Raw genomic sequence first — 17,623 nt, 5'->3', positions numbered from 1 at the left:
CTGCACTCCGACCCTTTACCAATACATGTGCATCTGTACAACTCACACTAATAAAAAGCGGCTTCACTTATTTGGATAAACACCCCTTCCTGTACTTCTTATTCAATGATCATACACCACTTTTTGAAAAAGTACAAAAATGAAAATATTTTTTTTCAGACTAGCGCAATTGTTTTGTGAAAAAGAGTATACCAATTTTTTGTTGGACCAAAAAATAAGCTTTCTGCATCATTTGTTTTAAATTTTCAGGCCGAAAATCTATACAAAAATGCGTTTGAAAATTTTCATTTTTGTACTTTTTCACTTTTTGAGCCAATCGCTATGTTCCTTTGGGATCAGCAAAGTACTTTTTAGTACTTCTGAATCCATTCAAAGACATTTTTTCTATAGAAGAAATGGAGTTGAATACAACCAGAAGTATACTAAGCAGTAGATACTTGGCCAAAGGAACACAGCTAATATATAGTTAAGGCTTAACCCTCTGTCAGCACACGGGTGCGAATTTGGCAAGACAAAAATAAAAAAAAAATAAGGATTTTTCAAAAAAAGTGGTCACAAAAAAGTTTCTTTATAACGATGAAAATATATTTTTTGGAATTGTAAATACAATATTCAAATTCCTCGGAAAATTCTACATCGCACCCGTGTGCCTATCACGTCACAAAAAAGAGGTGTGCCTACAGAGGGTTAAGTTTTAAAACTTTAGCCCTGTTCCATTGGAGGTGGTAGTTTACTCATGAGTAGTAGATCCAGTACTACAAATGACACACGATCTTCTACTCGAGGAGGTACGAAAGTGTAGTTGTTGTAGTAGATTTCTACTCACGAGTAAACTACCACCTCCAATGGAACAGGGCTTTTGAGATCAATTTTCTCAAAACATAGGTGAGTTCAGCCAGCTGTATATGACATTTATTTTTACCTATGCAACATGCAAGTAGGTTTTGGAGGGTGAAACTTACGAAAGCTTCAGGTTTTGGTAGTTATTTGTCTATGTTCACCACTTTTCACTTTACTTTTGTTGTTGTTTTTCACATCTACTCATATTTTCAACACGACATTTGGTCTGATCTTTTGATTAGAGATTCAGGATCAGTAGTATTGAGTGTTGAAACGAAGCCTAGGAAAGTTTGTTTTACTTATCGTAAGTCTGCCTTCATTATCTTTGCATAAATTTCAGTTGGTTCGAATTGCAGTACATAGGTACAAACCACAAACAAAACCTAGACTAGAACCTAGAATTCATTTCTATTAACTTTAGAGACTCCTTCAGTTTACGAGTCACACTTTACAGTAGGATAGTCTCCTAAGCGACGAATACAAGTCCACCATTCTATTATAGAAATCATTCTTTTTTTCTTTATGACCTGTTGTATTCATTCTACTTAATTAAATTTGGATCTTTCTAGGATCGGACAAAAAAAAAATAAGATGGCATCAACAAATCCCTCTTCAAATGATCACATAATAAAAACAATTTACAATTGCGATAGACACTCAGCAATGATTTCCGAAAAACTCTTGGCTTTCTATGACAAAAATGAATTATTCGACACATTTTTGATAGCTGGTACCGATTGTGTCAGTATACAAGCTCATAAAATAGTCTTGTGTGCATTTAGTGAGTACTTTTTGCATATATTTCGTACAACTAATGTCGTTTTCTTTCACTCTATTAAGGAGTACTCTAAATTTTTACTCCTTTTTCTGGAGTGAAAGAACATAATGAGAGTAAATTTTTTAAATGTAATTGTGTGTGTGACAAGGCAAAAATGGATAATTTCCTTGAAAACAATAGTGATAACAGGCCTAGGGAAATCATTTTATGAATTGAAAAAAAAAAATTAATATTAATAACATATGAAGCATAATACACGAAGACGGAAGGCGCAGAAATCATCTTCCAATTTCCTTTTGATTTTCGTTGCGGTGCGTCACGAGCTTCTACACGTATTATTTTTTTGAAGTCGCAAATTTGACAGTTATTTTCTTTGGTTTTATTTTGTTCTTGTTTTCATATGACGACTTCTACAGGAAGACGTACACGCACGAGATGTACATAAGAACAAGAGAGAGAGAAAGATCGATTTCTCCTTTGCTCTTATGTGCATCTTGTGCGTCTACGTCTTCGTGTAGAAGCAGACTATTGTATTTTAATTCCAAAAAAAAAGCACCATAATATACAAAAAAAAAAACAACTCCCGTGCGGGGTCTATGTGCAACGAAAACTTTAGAATAAATTAAAAACGTTACTATACACGCAAATAATACACAACCCACAAAGCAGATTCCGCAACCGACGAAATAAAATAGAGCAGAACAGCAAAAAAAAAAGAACAAGATCAAAGAGAAACGTCAAAAAGAGTAACACATTTTTTTACCGGAGACTCACGGTAGAAAATCTTCCTTCCTTTTTTTTCGAACTTTATTTCTCCTTTGCTCTTATGTGTGTCTCGCGCTTTGCGTTTTCGTGTAGAAGGGGACTTAGTTTTACTTTTGGTATATTTTTCATTATGCTTCTGATCGGTTTTTTCAGCCTAATTGACACACACCCTTAGTTTGATTTTACAATTGTAAAATAAAAATATCCCATCAACGCAGACAAAAATGGGATTTTTTTGTTATATGGCACAGGATTTTTTTTTATTGATGAAGAACACTGGCGGAAAATTTTTTTTATTCGGTTTTCAATTTCATTTTGGAAAAAGTGAAGAATTAACGCAAAAATGGAAGAAATATATCTGACGGAATATAATACAGTAGAAAATATATTCATAATGGTTGTTTTCTGTTAATAACAAAAGAGTTTGAAAGAAAAACTTTTCGCATTTTTCAATTTTCAAACAAAATTTTAAAATGTCAAACTTCAAATTCATAAGTGTGTGTGCAAGTGCGTGTGCAAATCGGTGTAAATCTGACTAATGTCGTTTTCTTTCACTCCAATGAGAGTACCCTTTTAGTACTTATTTTTGCACTTTTGAAGGTTTTGTGTTCTTTGACGCCACAAAAGTGTAAAAAAAAAATTACTCCGGAGTAATTTTAGTACTACGGAGTACCCCGGATTTACTCCACATTTTTAGTCAGATTTACACCGATTTGCACACACACTTATGAATTTGAAGTTTGACATTTTAAAAATTTGTTTGAAAAGAGAAAAATGCGAAAAGTTTTTCTTTAAAATTCTTTTGTTATTAACAAGAACAACCATTATGAATATATTTCCTATTATATTATATTCCGCCATATATATTTCTTCCATCATTTCGTTAATTCTTCACTTTTCTCAAATGAAATTGAAAACCGAATAAAACAGCCAGTGTTCTTTATCAATAAAAAAAAAATCCTGTGCCAGATAAAAAAAAATCCCATTTTTTTTCTGCGATGATGGGATATTTTTATTTTACAATGATCAAACTATGGGTGTATATCAATTAAGCTGAAAAAAACCGATCAGAAATATAATGAAAAATATACTAAAAGTAAAACTAAATCCGCTTCTACACGAAGACGCAAAGTGTGAGACGCACATAAGAGCAAGGGAGAAATAAAAAATAAAGCAAGGGATAAATAAAAAAAAAGGGAAGGAAGATTTTCTACCGTGAGTCTCCGGTAAAAAATTTTGTGACTCTTTTTGACGTTTCTCTTTGCTCTTGTTCTTTTTTTTGCTGTTCTGCTTTATTTTATTTCGTCGGTCGTGGAGTCTGCTTCGTCGGTTGTGTATTATTTGCGTGTATAGTAACGTTTTTAATTTATTCAAAAGTTTTTAGACCCTACTGGAGTTGTTTTTTTTTTTTTAATTAAAATACATAGTCTGCTTCCACACGAAAACGTAGACGCACAAGATACACAGAATACGACGTGAAGAAGCGCGCGACGCACCGAATCGAATATCAAAAGGAAATTTGAAGATAATTTCTGCGCCTTGAGTCTTCGTGTAGAAGCAGACAACGAACGCTTTTTATGCTTCTATGTTATTAATATTAATTTTTTTTTTCAATTCATAAAATTCTTCCCTAGGGCTATTATCACTATTTTTTTCAAGGAAATTATCAATTTTTGCCTTGTCACACACACAATTACAAAAAATTAAATTACTCTAATTATGTTCTTTCACTCCAGAAAAGGAGTAAAACTTTAGAGCACTCCTTAATAGAGTGAAAGAAAACGACATAAAAATGTGGAGTAAATCCGGGGTACTCCGTAGTACTAAAATTACTCCGGAGTAATTTTTTTTTTACACTTTTGTGGCGTCAAAGAACACAAAACCTTCAAAAGTGCAAAAATAAGTACTAAAAGGGTACTCTCATTGGAGTGAAAGAAAACGACATAAATCAAATGTTATCGAACTCAAAGAAATCGATGCGGCAACATTAAAACCTATAATCGATTTCATGTACAAAGGTTCTATTGAATTATGTTTGAAAACCGTCGAAACATTCTTGCGAACTGCATCATTTCTAAAAATGAACACTTTAATTCATGGTTGTTGTGAGTTTATCGAGAAAAACATGAACTGCAACAAATCATTGAAATGGCTTCAATTGGCTAATGAATTGAATTTATCCACGTTGAAGGACAAGTCTCTAAAATGCACTTATTCTAATTTTAAGAAAATATTAAAAAAGAAAGAATTGTTAAAGTTGAGTGAAAGTGAATTGAAAGATTTACTTTTTATCAACAATCCCCATACGAATCTGGGAGAGCAGATTTTCATGTGTTTGGTTGCATGGATAAATTATGACAAACCTAATCGTGAACATTTGGTTATTGAGCTTCTATCAATGGTTAATTTTCAGACTCTTACACCTAAATTCATTCTTAAAAATAGAAAATCAGTTTGTAAGAATTTGGAAAGTTACGAATTGATTTGCAGTTGGTTGCAATGGCATTTGTTGCCAGAAACTCGTTTTAATGACCAAGCAGAGAGTACTTCCAAGGCAAAAAAGAACAAACGAAAAAAGCAAAGGAGAAATAAAAAAAATAAGCCTAATCAAATTGGAATAATATGTATGAAGGAGAGCAAAGTTATTATTAAAAGTTGGAATCCCGAAGAAAATTCATGGTTATCTGTAATAGAAACAAGCATAGACGAATTAAATCCTTCAACAATTGTAATTGATAATAAATTGATTTTTGTTGGAAGACCCTACTCAACAACAAATACCGTGAAATGTTTGGATCTTGACACCGTCGAGTGGATACATTTTCCCCAAATGAATACAGACAAAAGATATTGTCAGTTAGAGTATTTAAATGGACATTTATTTGTAATTGGTGAAGATGTTTTTCACCAGACATCTTTAGAGTTGTTTAATTTTTCAACAAATAAATGGCATGATTTGCAACCATTGTCGCCTTTAGCTGGATTGATTAAAATAACTTCCCATAATGGAATTTTATATATTCTTGATTCAGAAAATGAATTTTTGCAAACTTTTGAAGTTGCTTCTTACAAATGGACTTGTACAAAAATTAGATTTCCACACAATAGATGTGGTTATTTTCTCACTGGATTTGGATTTGCTGCCACTGAACAGTATTTATACATCATCGGTGGTAATTATGTTTCTTATTGTGGTTATGATAGATTCAATGCATGCAACGGTTTATATCGGTATGATTTGATAAGTAATTGTTGGGATGAAATGACATATAAATCAAAAATTAGAGACAATATTGAAAGTATAGTTTATAAAAATAAAATAATAATTTGCGATTTGGAAGAAGTTGATGAGTATGATATAGAAACCGACACATGGAATACTTTGGGTCCGTTACCGGTGGAATATTGTGATACATGTTGTCTTACATATATTTAAAATAATGAGATAAATTAGGAGGGACATTTATTTTGGAAATTTTGGAATTGGATCGGTCATTGTCAAAAACCACTTAAGTTACATTTTTTCAAAAACTATTTTTTTTTTTTGCTGAAAATGTTTCGAAAATGTGTTGAAACGTATCCTGGGTAAAAACTAGTCAAGTTAATACATTCTTTACATTTCTAATAGATATATTACGGTCACTTTTTAAAAGGTCATACAGCAGAAGCTCTCTCGTCATTTCAATTCCGATGACAAAAATCTTGCACCATGGGAGAAAATATATTGGTTTTTATAGAACTTTTAATGCCAAAAATGAATGAACTTATTCACGCAAAACTGGCAAACATAGCAACAGAAAAAGACATTAATATCATTGAAAAGGAAGTTTTACAAGATCAAAACAAGGTTCTTAGTTCAAAAATAGCCAAGGTTAAAAAAAATCGAATTAAACCTGAATATGGAAAAATAGAAGATTTGGAAAAATTTTCAAAAAGATTGAATGCTGTTTTAAACGGTGGTTCTACAACTGATGAAGCAACAATTTACACAAAATTTCCACAAAAAAGACTCAATGTAAATACAACAACAAACAACACCAAAAATATTGGATCAAGAAACAAATCGTCGCCAAGTTTTGTTTCCGAACTGGGAAACTTAAAGGATGTGAACTCGGTTTTATCAGAAACAAAGCCGTTAAAAAACTGAAAAGTTTTTATACCTAAATAAAGACCTAACATAAAAAAAGGAAAAAATATCACCTTAAACAAATCAAAAAATGCTTAATTGAATCGGAAAGCAATCTAAAAAATACTGGGCCATTAGACTGGGCCATTAGAAGTCAATAGTCATAGGTACAAATAATGTAGCTCTAAAAAAATATTGCAGCTATAAAAATGCATAGACCATTTTTTAAATTTACTAAACAGTTGAAAATTAATATTTCTTTAAAATAATATGGAGGACAATATAAAAATAGTTTAGCTTCAAGTAGCCATAAAAATAATATTTAACAAAAAAAAATGCCTCCTAGGTTTTATCATAGAATATTGCTGGGCACGGAAATATATTTTTTTATGTAACTTTTTTTTGTATATATGTAAATGTTTTTATGAAATATTCTTTTTAAATAAAATATAATCTTTATAAAATATAATTTAAAAATAGAAAAAAATGTATCAGTGAGTTCATAGGCGGATTTAGGGGGGGGGGGCACGGGGGCACGTGCACCCCCCAGAACTTAAAGTTCATACTTAAAGGAAATCAAACTATAAGAGTTTTAAAAATATATGAATAATAACAGAAAGAACTTGAGTAAAATTCTTGTCTATTTCTGGCTGAAAATGCGAATTTTGTTGATTGTTTCATCCCTTTCCCATGAAAAGCTCCACCTCACAAATAAATAAACGATTTTTCGATTTAAAAAAAAGTGAATTTTCAAAGTGATTTTGGTGAAAAATTTTGATATGGACATCGAATGACATTGAATGATATAAAAAAAATAATTGTACCTATATGCAACTCTATTTTTTCATACAGAGGGGTTAAAAAATTTGCACTTTTTTCGTTGTTTTTTTTTCAACATTAGTGTTTTTAAAATAGCGGAACACGTCACAAAATTGCATAAACTATACATTATAGAACTGCAATATATGTAGAACAAACTTGCATTTCAGAAGTTTGCCCAAGTTTGCACCCCGAAAATAAAGACCCCTTGAAAAAAAACTCCTCAAAAGCGACCCTTCCTTATAGATTTTTATAAATATTATTTTATTGAGAAAATTTCTCCAGGGATACCTCTAAAAATATGTAAAAAAAATAGTGTTCCAAATTTCAAAAGAATCGGTGCAGTAGTTTTGAAGTTATGAGGAGCACCGGCGTTGAAAACATTAGTTGTGGGGATAACGATTTAAAGTTTTGAACTCTGGACTAAAAGACTAAAACGTTCCTAAGGGTAGTATTAAAATACTTATAACTTGGTCAATTTGGCTCCAAGAGACCTACGATTTGAACACAATATTCTTGAGGTATAAAACAATTTAACCCCTTGTAGCCCCATGTGACATTTCTGTAACAAACCGAAAAAGATTGCAAAAAAGCTCTACAAACTATTTTTTTTTCTTTTGAAGCTTCTAATATTATAATCTTTAAGTATTGCTTTATCGAAATAGTACTTCAAATTTCTAATAAATAGCACCAATAGTTTTTAATTGACAGTTAATGTTGAAAGTTGGGCTTTTTTTTGAAAATAAGCAAATTTGTATAAAAACTACGAAATTCAGAAAAAAAATAGTTTTTGTTAGTAAACCCCACGTGGTTTTATTTTTGGATTTTAGGAAAGTGCCTAAAAATTAATATTAGATAGTTTTTTGCTTGAATTTTTGAATTTTTATATAAAAATAAATTATTTAAACTTTTTTTTACTCCCAAAATATCGAAATAACTAAGTAAATAATGACTTTATTGAATTTTTAAAAAATACGTGTTTTATTAAAGATAAAGGCCAATCGATTGACTTATTAATTTTTAAATTTACGACCTTGGGTTACAAAAGGTTAATGCAAATAAAAAAAAAAACTGGGTTTCCCGGCAAAAAAGTAGGATTCAGTTTTTTTGTTATTCTTAGGAACTTTAATATTTATTAGAATGAAGTCTTTAGTATTTGACTAAAAACTACTAGGTCATTAACTAATGGTATAATTATGTCCATAATATTGCAAAATTTTATACAAAATCAATTAAAAAACGTAAACATTTTTTTTTTCAAAATTTCATCTTTAAAACTTAATTTCTCAAAATCTATTTGGTGAAACAACTTAAGTCAAAAAATTAAACAAAGAATAGATTACTAACTTTAATATAGCACAGAATTGTACGTGCATTTTCTGATTTTTTATATTTTTTTTCTTCCGGCTAATCCAGGAGTAAGAGGGTTAGCACTTAAGTGGCTTTTACTGTAACAAGAAAATGAAAATTTTTCCTTCCGAATAACTTTTTGGTCATTTGGTACCTATTTGATGTGGGAAATGTGCCTAAATATTTTTGGCCAGGTTTTAGACCACTGTGGGTCGTTAAAATTTTCTGCTTGTTAGTCAGTCGTATGGTACTTCACTTTATTTCTAACTGTTATTGCTGTTTTTTTTTTGCCAATCCGTCCCTTGTGCCCCCCCCAGAAAAAAATCCTGGATCCGCCCCTGAGTGAGTTCAATTCAAACTATAATGGATTCCTGTGACAATAACATAACAACAAACAAGAGGAAGGGTAAGTGGGTGGATGTTAATGTGGGTAAAAGAAAAGCGTAGAAAAAAACTCATCAACTTAATTATTTGTTGCAATTGCAAGTGTTTAAACTGCAGCCATTTGGAGAAGGGACTTCGATAAACTACCAATTTCTACGAAACTTCAATGTTAAAACTGGGGGCCTATTCTGGTTCTGGGAAAAAAAGAATCGAAAATATTTTCCCCCTTTAAACTCATGTCGTTTTCCTTCACCCCAATGAGAGTACCCTTTTCATATTTATTTCTACACTTTTGAAGGTTTTGTGTTCCTTCACGCCACAAAAGTGTACAAAAAAAAAAAAAACATGTTCCGGAGTAATTTTAGTACAATTTGGGAAGTACGGAGTTCTTCGGATTTACTCCACATTTTTAGTCAGATCTACACCACTATTTGCACACGAACTTGCGCATACACTTATGAGCTTGAAGTTTGACATTTTTAAATTTTGTTTGAAAAATGAAAAATGGGAAAAGTGTTTCTTTCAAATTTTTTTATTATTACCAAAACCAACCATTATGAATATATTTTCTATTATATTATATTCCGTTGCATTTTTTTCTTCTATTACTTTCGTTAGTTCTTCACTTTTTAAAACTAATTCCAAAATCAAACTGAAAAAGGGAGTTTTTCAGACAGTGTTCTTCAACAATAAAAAAAATCCTGTGCAGGATAAAAAAAATTCCATTTTTTCTACTCACAGTGAGTCTGAACAAGTTTAAGGTTGACCTAAAATGACGACAAAAACTAAAAATGAGGCTTTGTTCCTTAAGGCCTCAGCAATAATAATCCGTTTTTACCAAAATCGGATAAGCTTCCTTTTCCAAGATACCCTCGTAAACGTTTTTTTTCGAAAAAAAAAAATAATATCAACGCAATGCTCGAGGACGATAACTTAGGCGCCGAGAATTGAAAAAGGTTTTTTGTAGAGGTATTCAGTACAATCATTTTTTGTTATGAGAGGGGGGGTCTGTGTCCCCCCCTTTAGGCGGGAGGGGCAATTTTCTAAAAAAACTACTAAAAAAAATATTAAAAAACAACGGCAACACTTTCAGTTATCAATGATACCCTTTTCAAAAGCTAGAATTGTACACTTAATTTGAGTTTTTAAATCAAGTTATTTTAATCAGTTGTTTTCGAAATAATTGGTTTCAAAGTCAACATTTGTGAAAAATAAGTATGAAAAAATACATTGAATACTATTTTTGACATATTTTGAATACTATTTTTGTGTCTGTGAACCAGGCAGCGATCGCAGTTGTCAAATAATGATTCGACCGTTGATTTTTTTAACCCGAAGATGAGCTGGACGCATACCTAAATGAATTCACTTAAAATTACTTCAAAACTATTTTAAATCTTTCTTGAAACCGAAACAAATTATTATCATACCAAAAACCTGTCAAACTGAACTTGTCAATAATGATGCATAGTGGTGTTAACAAAAGAGTGGTAAATCTAGATTTTCGGGAGCTCAAGAAAAATCCAGATCCGGAAAAATGATCTAAGATCAAAAAATAAATCAATTTTTTTTGGCCAAACGAACGCTTTTATGCTTCATATCGTCCCGTTTCAGCTTGAACCTCGTAAGTACATTTTTTAAAGATTTGTTTTTTCTCTTAAACATTGCTCTAAAACTTACAGAAAGAATAGATAAAAGGATTTTTGTTTAGAAAAAAGTCAAGCAATATGTCTTAAACATAACTTGAATTCCTTTTGTTCAAATCATATTTTTAATTTCAAGAAAAATGTATGTTTCTTTTAAGAACAGAACAAAATTTTCTGTGAAGATACGTGGTTCACGCGGAAACTGGACGATATGCAAGGATAAAATGTAAATTAAAAAAATTAAAAAAAAATAAAAATTATTTCTCTAAGCTAGTACCAACGCACATCGCGCTAAATTTAGGTTGAAATTTATTTTCTCCGTTCTTGACTTATTTCGTATACTAAAAGCCTTAGTACGCAGCTGAAGCGAAATGTAATTTTCCATACAAAAATAACGCAACGAAATTAAATTTTTTTTTTGTTTTTGCTTCAAAACTTATTTTCTGATGTTTGTTCTTGATTTTTCGTTTTTTATTTTTTTTTTTTAAGGTCTGTTTAATGAAGAAAAACTGGAACAAAAAATATCAGAACAGCACAAATTCTTGAAAACTGTCAAAACAAAAAAGATCAGAAAAGTACACCTTCCTATTTTGACTTTTGCCTATCAGTTTTGAAACTTAAAATTAAAATATTTTTTTTTTGTTATGACTTTTCATTCAAATAAATAATAATTAATCAGAATATTTCGTCGGTATGCTGCCAAAACGCACTAAGTCATATTTTAAGGATTTTTAGATTTAAATGCAAAACGGTTCAGAATGATGATATCGATCTACTGAAATACCGCACTTAGAAATATTTGACGTACTTTATGAATTATTTGAGGTATCTTTTTGCACGAAGTCAGAAAAAACAACTTTAATACTGGCACAACGCACTAAGTTGACCTAGTCCTTTTTACCTGAAACACAAGAAAAATTAAATCAGTACTAGTTTTTAGTGCATTTTTCCTGTCTTTAAAACAACATTTTTAAATTTGAAAAATGACTTACAAAGTATCTTGTGAGGTAAATGTAAGAAAAAATCGGTCAAATGTAAATAGATTAATACAAATTGTAAGTTTTTCAGCGATTAAAGACGACTTGAATTTTCTATATGAATCTGTGTAACCTTTTAAAAATGAATTAGAATTCTCGTTCTTAGCTGGGGCTTCAAATTAAATGTTTTCGATACGAAAAAAAATAAACCGGGAATACTTCAAACTTACTATGAACTTGACCACAATTTTCGAAGCTTGAACGTTTTTAAGAGCTTTCGAAGAGGAAGAAACCCTGCTCCTTATTATCTGCCAGTAAAAAATTACCAAGACTGTACAGGGTACACCCAACCTCTTAAATAAGCACAACTATGAAGAAAAAACTGCTTGATATATGAGCTTTCAGAATAATAATAATTTGAAATTTGTGCATTTTGAACTTTGAAAAGCCTTTTCTAAAGAACTAAAGGAACTTTTGAAATAAAGGTTACACAGATAAGGAGCTGTAAACCTCCAGAATTTCTTTCTTGTATACTATTTTATATAGAACTTTAAAGACCTTTAAAAATCCGAGTTATGTACAGAGAAGTGGACTTCACCCATTATTATTCTGATCGCCTCATTTGTAAAAAAGGTATTATTCATTCTTGGTTTTCATCATTACCATCACAATGTTAGACAAAAGATTTCCTTCCAGAACCAGATGTATTAGATGAAAGAGGTATTGAATAATTTATTGTTCATTATTGTAGAATTTATTATTTTAAATTGCTTCCATTTTTAAAGCCTTCTTTTATTAGTTACTTGTTTTTATTGTTCTGCGTTGTAAAATTTCTGATTTAACTAGGTATAATTGAGATTTCGTCTTTACTTTTGTGCTATAATGTTGTTTCCTTTAACTTCATTATGTCAGAAAAGTATTGATTACGAACAAATAATTGTAAATCATTACAGGTAAAAGGCACTAAGTCATGGATTTTTCTACTTTTGTTCACATAATTATCATTTTGGTTTTTTAAAAACAAAGAAAGTTTTTGGAAACTAATGTCAAAATGTTGAGTTTGTGTTTAAAGTGATAATCTGACAAATAACAGTTAACATTGAATTTTCACAAGAGAAAAAATCTTAAAAATCGATTTACTCAAAACTATGTTTTTTGACTTAGTGCATTTTGGCTGCAAAGCAACGTTTGTTCACATTTTGAATTTTTCTTCATATTAAGAATATTCTAAACAAATTTTCATTATTTTGAATTTATTTAAATATATTTTTGTAAAAATAAAACAAATCAGTTGCTGTTTGACACTTCTCACTCGTTTGCTCTTCCTCAAAAGTAGGAGCAGAAAAACTTGAACTAATCTGTGCTGGAAAATTACATGGAACACAAAATGACAGTTGGTAGAACAGTTTAGGGCAAGGTGTTTCCTTATGAAACACACAAACCTGTACTTTTCTGATCTTTTCTGTGCGGATCAGATTCATTAAACAGACCTTTAATTATTTTGATGGTATTTTTTCGTTAACATGTTCGCTGTTGACTTTGGATATTTGAAAATATGTCGTTCCAGCTGCGTACTAGGCTTGTGTGATTTTCTATTTTAATCTGCGCACGACTTGGCTGAAATTCTTATGTGGATTTCCTTTTGAAAGAAAAAGAGATTTTTGTAGCGAATCCAATGATCTCTTGTGGCAAATGGATATTACCAAATGATTTATTTTTATTCGTAACTGGTCAAATATTTACAAAAACAAATGTCCAAATAACTGCCAAATATTTCGGTGTGTGTGAAAGTGCGTGTGCATAGGTGTAAATCTCTTCAAAAATCGAGATCTTGAAAAATTGACCTCAGATCAATAAAAAAAATGATCACTATTTGCAAATAGAATTTGAGTTACCAGTATTTCCCAGTATTTTTTGACAGAAGATCACAAATAATTGAAATTAATTGATTTTTTTGTGGAAAATGGAAATTCATATATGTATTTTTTTTTTTTGTAATTGAAACACAATTAAAAAAAAAAGTTTTTAACAAATAAAAAATTATTTCTTTAAGCTAGTACCCACGCATATCACCCTAAATTTAAGTTGACATTTTTTTTCATTGTTTTTCTTGACTTATTTTTCGTACACTAAAAGCCTAGTACGCAGCTGAAGGGAAATGTAATTTTCCATACAAAAATAACGAAATCTTGAACGAAATTAAATTTTTTTTGTTTTTGCTGATGTTTTTTCTTGAATTTTTTAATTTGTATTTTTTTTTATTCAGATCTATTGTGAGTTTCACGTGAACAAGAATTCATGCAGAAAAATTGAATTCCACTTTTCCCCTATTGTGAGTTCCGGGCGAAATGTTGTTCACGTCTGAACATCTCGCCGTATTTTCAACTTTTTTTCAGGTAATTTGCGAGGTATTCGACAGCTCTCCTCCCGCTTTAATTTTGGTGCCAAAGAAGAAACTAGTTTAAGGGGTAATAACACCTTGTAAACCATGAAATCGAGCGTCATATTCATCAGCGTATAAAACAAAGAAAAAATATTATTTTCTTTTGGTGTTTGTTTATTTTAATTAAGTATATTAATAGGTAACAGAATAGGCTAATGTTAAATTTTTTAATGATGTGAAATTTTTTAAATGGCGGTGTAGTTCAGGATGATAGTAAAATCCTGTGCTCCCATTGGGCGACCAACTAACTCCTACAGTTTTTAACCGATTGGGCTGAGATTTTGTGTGGTGCTTAAAAATACTATATTAATTTTTAAAGAAATAACATTAGTTTGAAAAAATTATTTCATTCAATTAACAAAATTCGTTGAAAAAAAGACCATAAAATCGTTAAATTTTAATATTTCAAAAAAATCCTACGTTCTTCACTAGAGAATAGTATTTTTAAGCACCGCACAAAATTTCAGCCCAATCGGTTAAAAACTGTAGGAGTTAGTTGGTCGCCCGATGGGAGCACAGGATTTTACTATCATCCTGAACTACACCGCCATTTAAAAAATTTCACATCATTAAAAAATTTAACATTAGCCTATTCTGTTACCTATTAATATACTTAATTAAACTAAATAAACACCAAAAGAAAATAATATTTCTTCTTTGTTTTATACGGTGATGAAAATGACGCTCGATTTCGTGGTTTACAAGGTGTTATTACCCCTTAACGGAAAATTTTCTTCGGGAGAAAATCATGATAGCTTTTAAAAATATTCCGGGAGGAAAACATTCCACGTAATACTCACAATAGGGCTGATTATTTGGATGGTATTTTTTCGTTAACATATTCGCTCTTGACTTTGGGTACTTAAAAATATTTCGTTTCATTTCAGCTACGTACTAGGCTTAAATTGTTACATATCCTAGAAAATGTATAGTTAAAAACGATTGTGTAATTTTCTAACTGAATCTGGGCACAACTTGGCTGGAATTCATAAATATATCTTAGCTCGGCTAAACATCATAGAAGTATCGACAATTGAGTATACATGAATTAGCTCAATATTTGTTTCGTTAAATGCCAACTATAAATTATGATTAAAGGATATTTTATTGAATCATAAGGATTTATTTATAATTAAGGAACATAATACATCTTTTTATTTATTAAATAATTTTAAATTATATATATATTTTTTTTTAATTTGACTAAAATTCTACAAAAAGGCTGCTCGATTAAATTTGAATATATGTAGGTACCTCCAATCAGTTCTTCTTTTTTACTCTTCCAAATCAGGATCACGCAAACCCTCAGAATGCATCTGCCGTCCGGCCAAATCCAAAATCACTTTATCTTCCAAATTCTTATCAAGAATTGATCTTTGCGGTCCTTCGGCATCATCCTTTTCCGGTTCCTCACCAACACCCCATACTTCAATATTCCTTATATTAAACGATTTTTGCCCAGATAATTGTTTATAATTCTTAAAAGTTGTGCATGTCTCCGAGGATTGTCCCAATCCATATTCACAATCTAACCATAATCCCCAATACTCAAATTGACCACCCATTCCGAGTCCATTTGGCATTGTCTGTTGACTGGTATTCAAATATTGATAATGATCATTATAACCGGACGTAATAAAACTCTGCATTGTTGGTTGCAAAGTAAACAATAATGCTGTATCATTGCCAACAAACTTGGGATTTAAATTCCATGAATGTGGAGCAAATCCACCAAAAATATACTTTTGTTCATCTTCAATAATAAGAACAGTTGGTCCTTTGTTTAAAATTTTACCTAGAAAAGTGGCAAAACTTTCACCATGAATTTGTGAATTAAATAAAAGTCTCCATTTCGATCTAAAATCAGTTGGCAATTGATCATTTAAAAACATAATCTTTCCCACATCAAGAATACTTTTCAATTGATTGCAATTTGGTGGTAATTCACATAATGGCAGCGTTTTTGGTTGGCACTCAGCTGTGCTAGGAATATGCACAGATTTTTGACTGATTAAAAATACTACAATTGCCTTCCACATTTGCAACCACAGTGGATTGAAATGTAGCCAATTTTCTAATTCATCCATAGAAATTGGTTGGACATTTATCAAATCTTTTAGCAAATATTGTGAATAATTGTCAATGTCTTTGCGATTAACTAAAACATTTCTATTCAACCAACTTGTGTATTCTTGTGTTTTGTTGTGATCCAACACAATAAAATAGCTTCTTACAACAGAAGAAACGAATTTTAGTAAATTTTCTGGGGTAATTCCGCCCTCGACCCCAGGAGGATTACCAAAAATTCGTGAATTAATATAGTTTGATTTTTCATAGAGACTTCCTTTGGTCACAACGTAATAATGTTCGATATATTGTTTGATTGTTATGGTTTCTGTTTTACCGAATAGACTTTCTTTAGTGAAAGATAGAAATTCGGGATCGACTAGATTTGACCACGATTTTAATAATGCATCTGGTTTTAATTTATCATGGTTTGTCGTCAATGATTTGAATGAATTATCAACAAAGATTGTTTCTTCCGAGTTTAGAAGTGAGTTTTTATCACTTTTTGTTTGTTGATTGCCCATTTTGTTTGTAGGTTTTGCTTTTTTTTTGTCTGTTATGATTATGAAAGATATTTTGAGTAAATATTTATTAGAATAATATTGATATAAGTACCAGAAGTTTTTTTTTTTATGTGTTTGCTTATCTTTTTATCATTTCTTGGATATTTTTTTTTTGCTTTTTCGTTGTATCTTGTTTTTTACTTGTGACTTTCCTTGTGACAGGCAGATAAACAGCTGATTGTGTGTGGTGAAAGGTGAAAAAAAAAAATTATGATGGGTAATTGTACAGCGGTTTTGTGTACGCACTGCCATCTTGTGTTATTTCTAAAAAAAGGTTTACGTCTAAGATAAAAAAAACCGGTCAAATCGTCGACAAAAGGAACGTAATTTTTGGTAGAATTTGCATCTTCATAGGTTAGATAACGGGAGCAAGAACTCTGTAAGGTGATTTTAATAAACTTGAGTGTGCTGAATTCAAAACAGTTTACAGATTTCTTCCATCACGTCTAGTTTTTGAGGTCTGCTCATCACAATTTTAGCTATAAAGTCTCAAAAACTAATTTTAAATGAAATGTTTTTTAACATTTGATCTAAAAATATTATTTTTCCGTAATATTTTGCTATTTTTTTCAACCGAATCAGGAGTCGAAAACTGAAATGTACTTCAAATCTGCTTCAAGAACCATAAGTTACCTTAACCACTAAGATTTTGAGATATCATACCTTTCTATATCAAATATCTTTTAGAAAAAAATAATTTCGAAAATAAAAATAAACGTATTTAAAACGATAAAATATGGCTTTTGAATATTGCATATGTAGTTTTGCGAAAAAAAATTTAACGGTGATGAAATTCAACGCCAAAAGTACCACAAAAATGCGTTTTTGACCTGTTAATATTTAAATATTTCGAAAATGTGAGGTG

General features: G+C 30.6%; 2 protein-coding genes across 2 annotated transcripts; one reads left to right on the top strand and one right to left on the bottom strand.

Moving 5' to 3' along the window:
* Nucleotides 1–1,431: 1,431 nt before the first annotated feature.
* On the top strand, nucleotides 1,432–6,915 carry LOC129915533 (kelch-like protein 4). The gene is made up of 2 exons (XM_055995122.1): nucleotides 1,432–1,651; nucleotides 4,327–6,915. Exons 1-2 carry the CDS (start codon nucleotides 1,432–1,434, stop codon nucleotides 5,817–5,819), a joined length of 1,713 nt encoding a protein of 570 aa, XP_055851097.1. The 3' UTR covers nucleotides 5,820–6,915.
* Nucleotides 6,916–15,214: 8,299 nt separating this feature from the next.
* On the bottom strand, nucleotides 15,215–16,908 carry LOC129915630 (MTOR-associated protein MEAK7). The gene has a single exon (XM_055995257.1). The coding sequence runs from the start codon at nucleotides 16,717–16,719 to the stop codon at nucleotides 15,403–15,405; it is 1,317 nt and encodes a 438-aa protein (XP_055851232.1). The 5' UTR covers nucleotides 16,720–16,908; the 3' UTR covers nucleotides 15,215–15,402.
* Nucleotides 16,909–17,623: the final 715 nt, after the last annotated feature.

The sequence above is a fragment of the Episyrphus balteatus genome, chromosome 1 (assembly GCF_945859705.1).
Source record: "Episyrphus balteatus chromosome 1, idEpiBalt1.1, whole genome shotgun sequence".
In the NCBI taxonomy this organism is placed as follows: domain Eukaryota; kingdom Metazoa; phylum Arthropoda; class Insecta; order Diptera; family Syrphidae; genus Episyrphus; species Episyrphus balteatus.
This window is presented reverse-complemented; position numbering and strand designations above follow the sequence as displayed.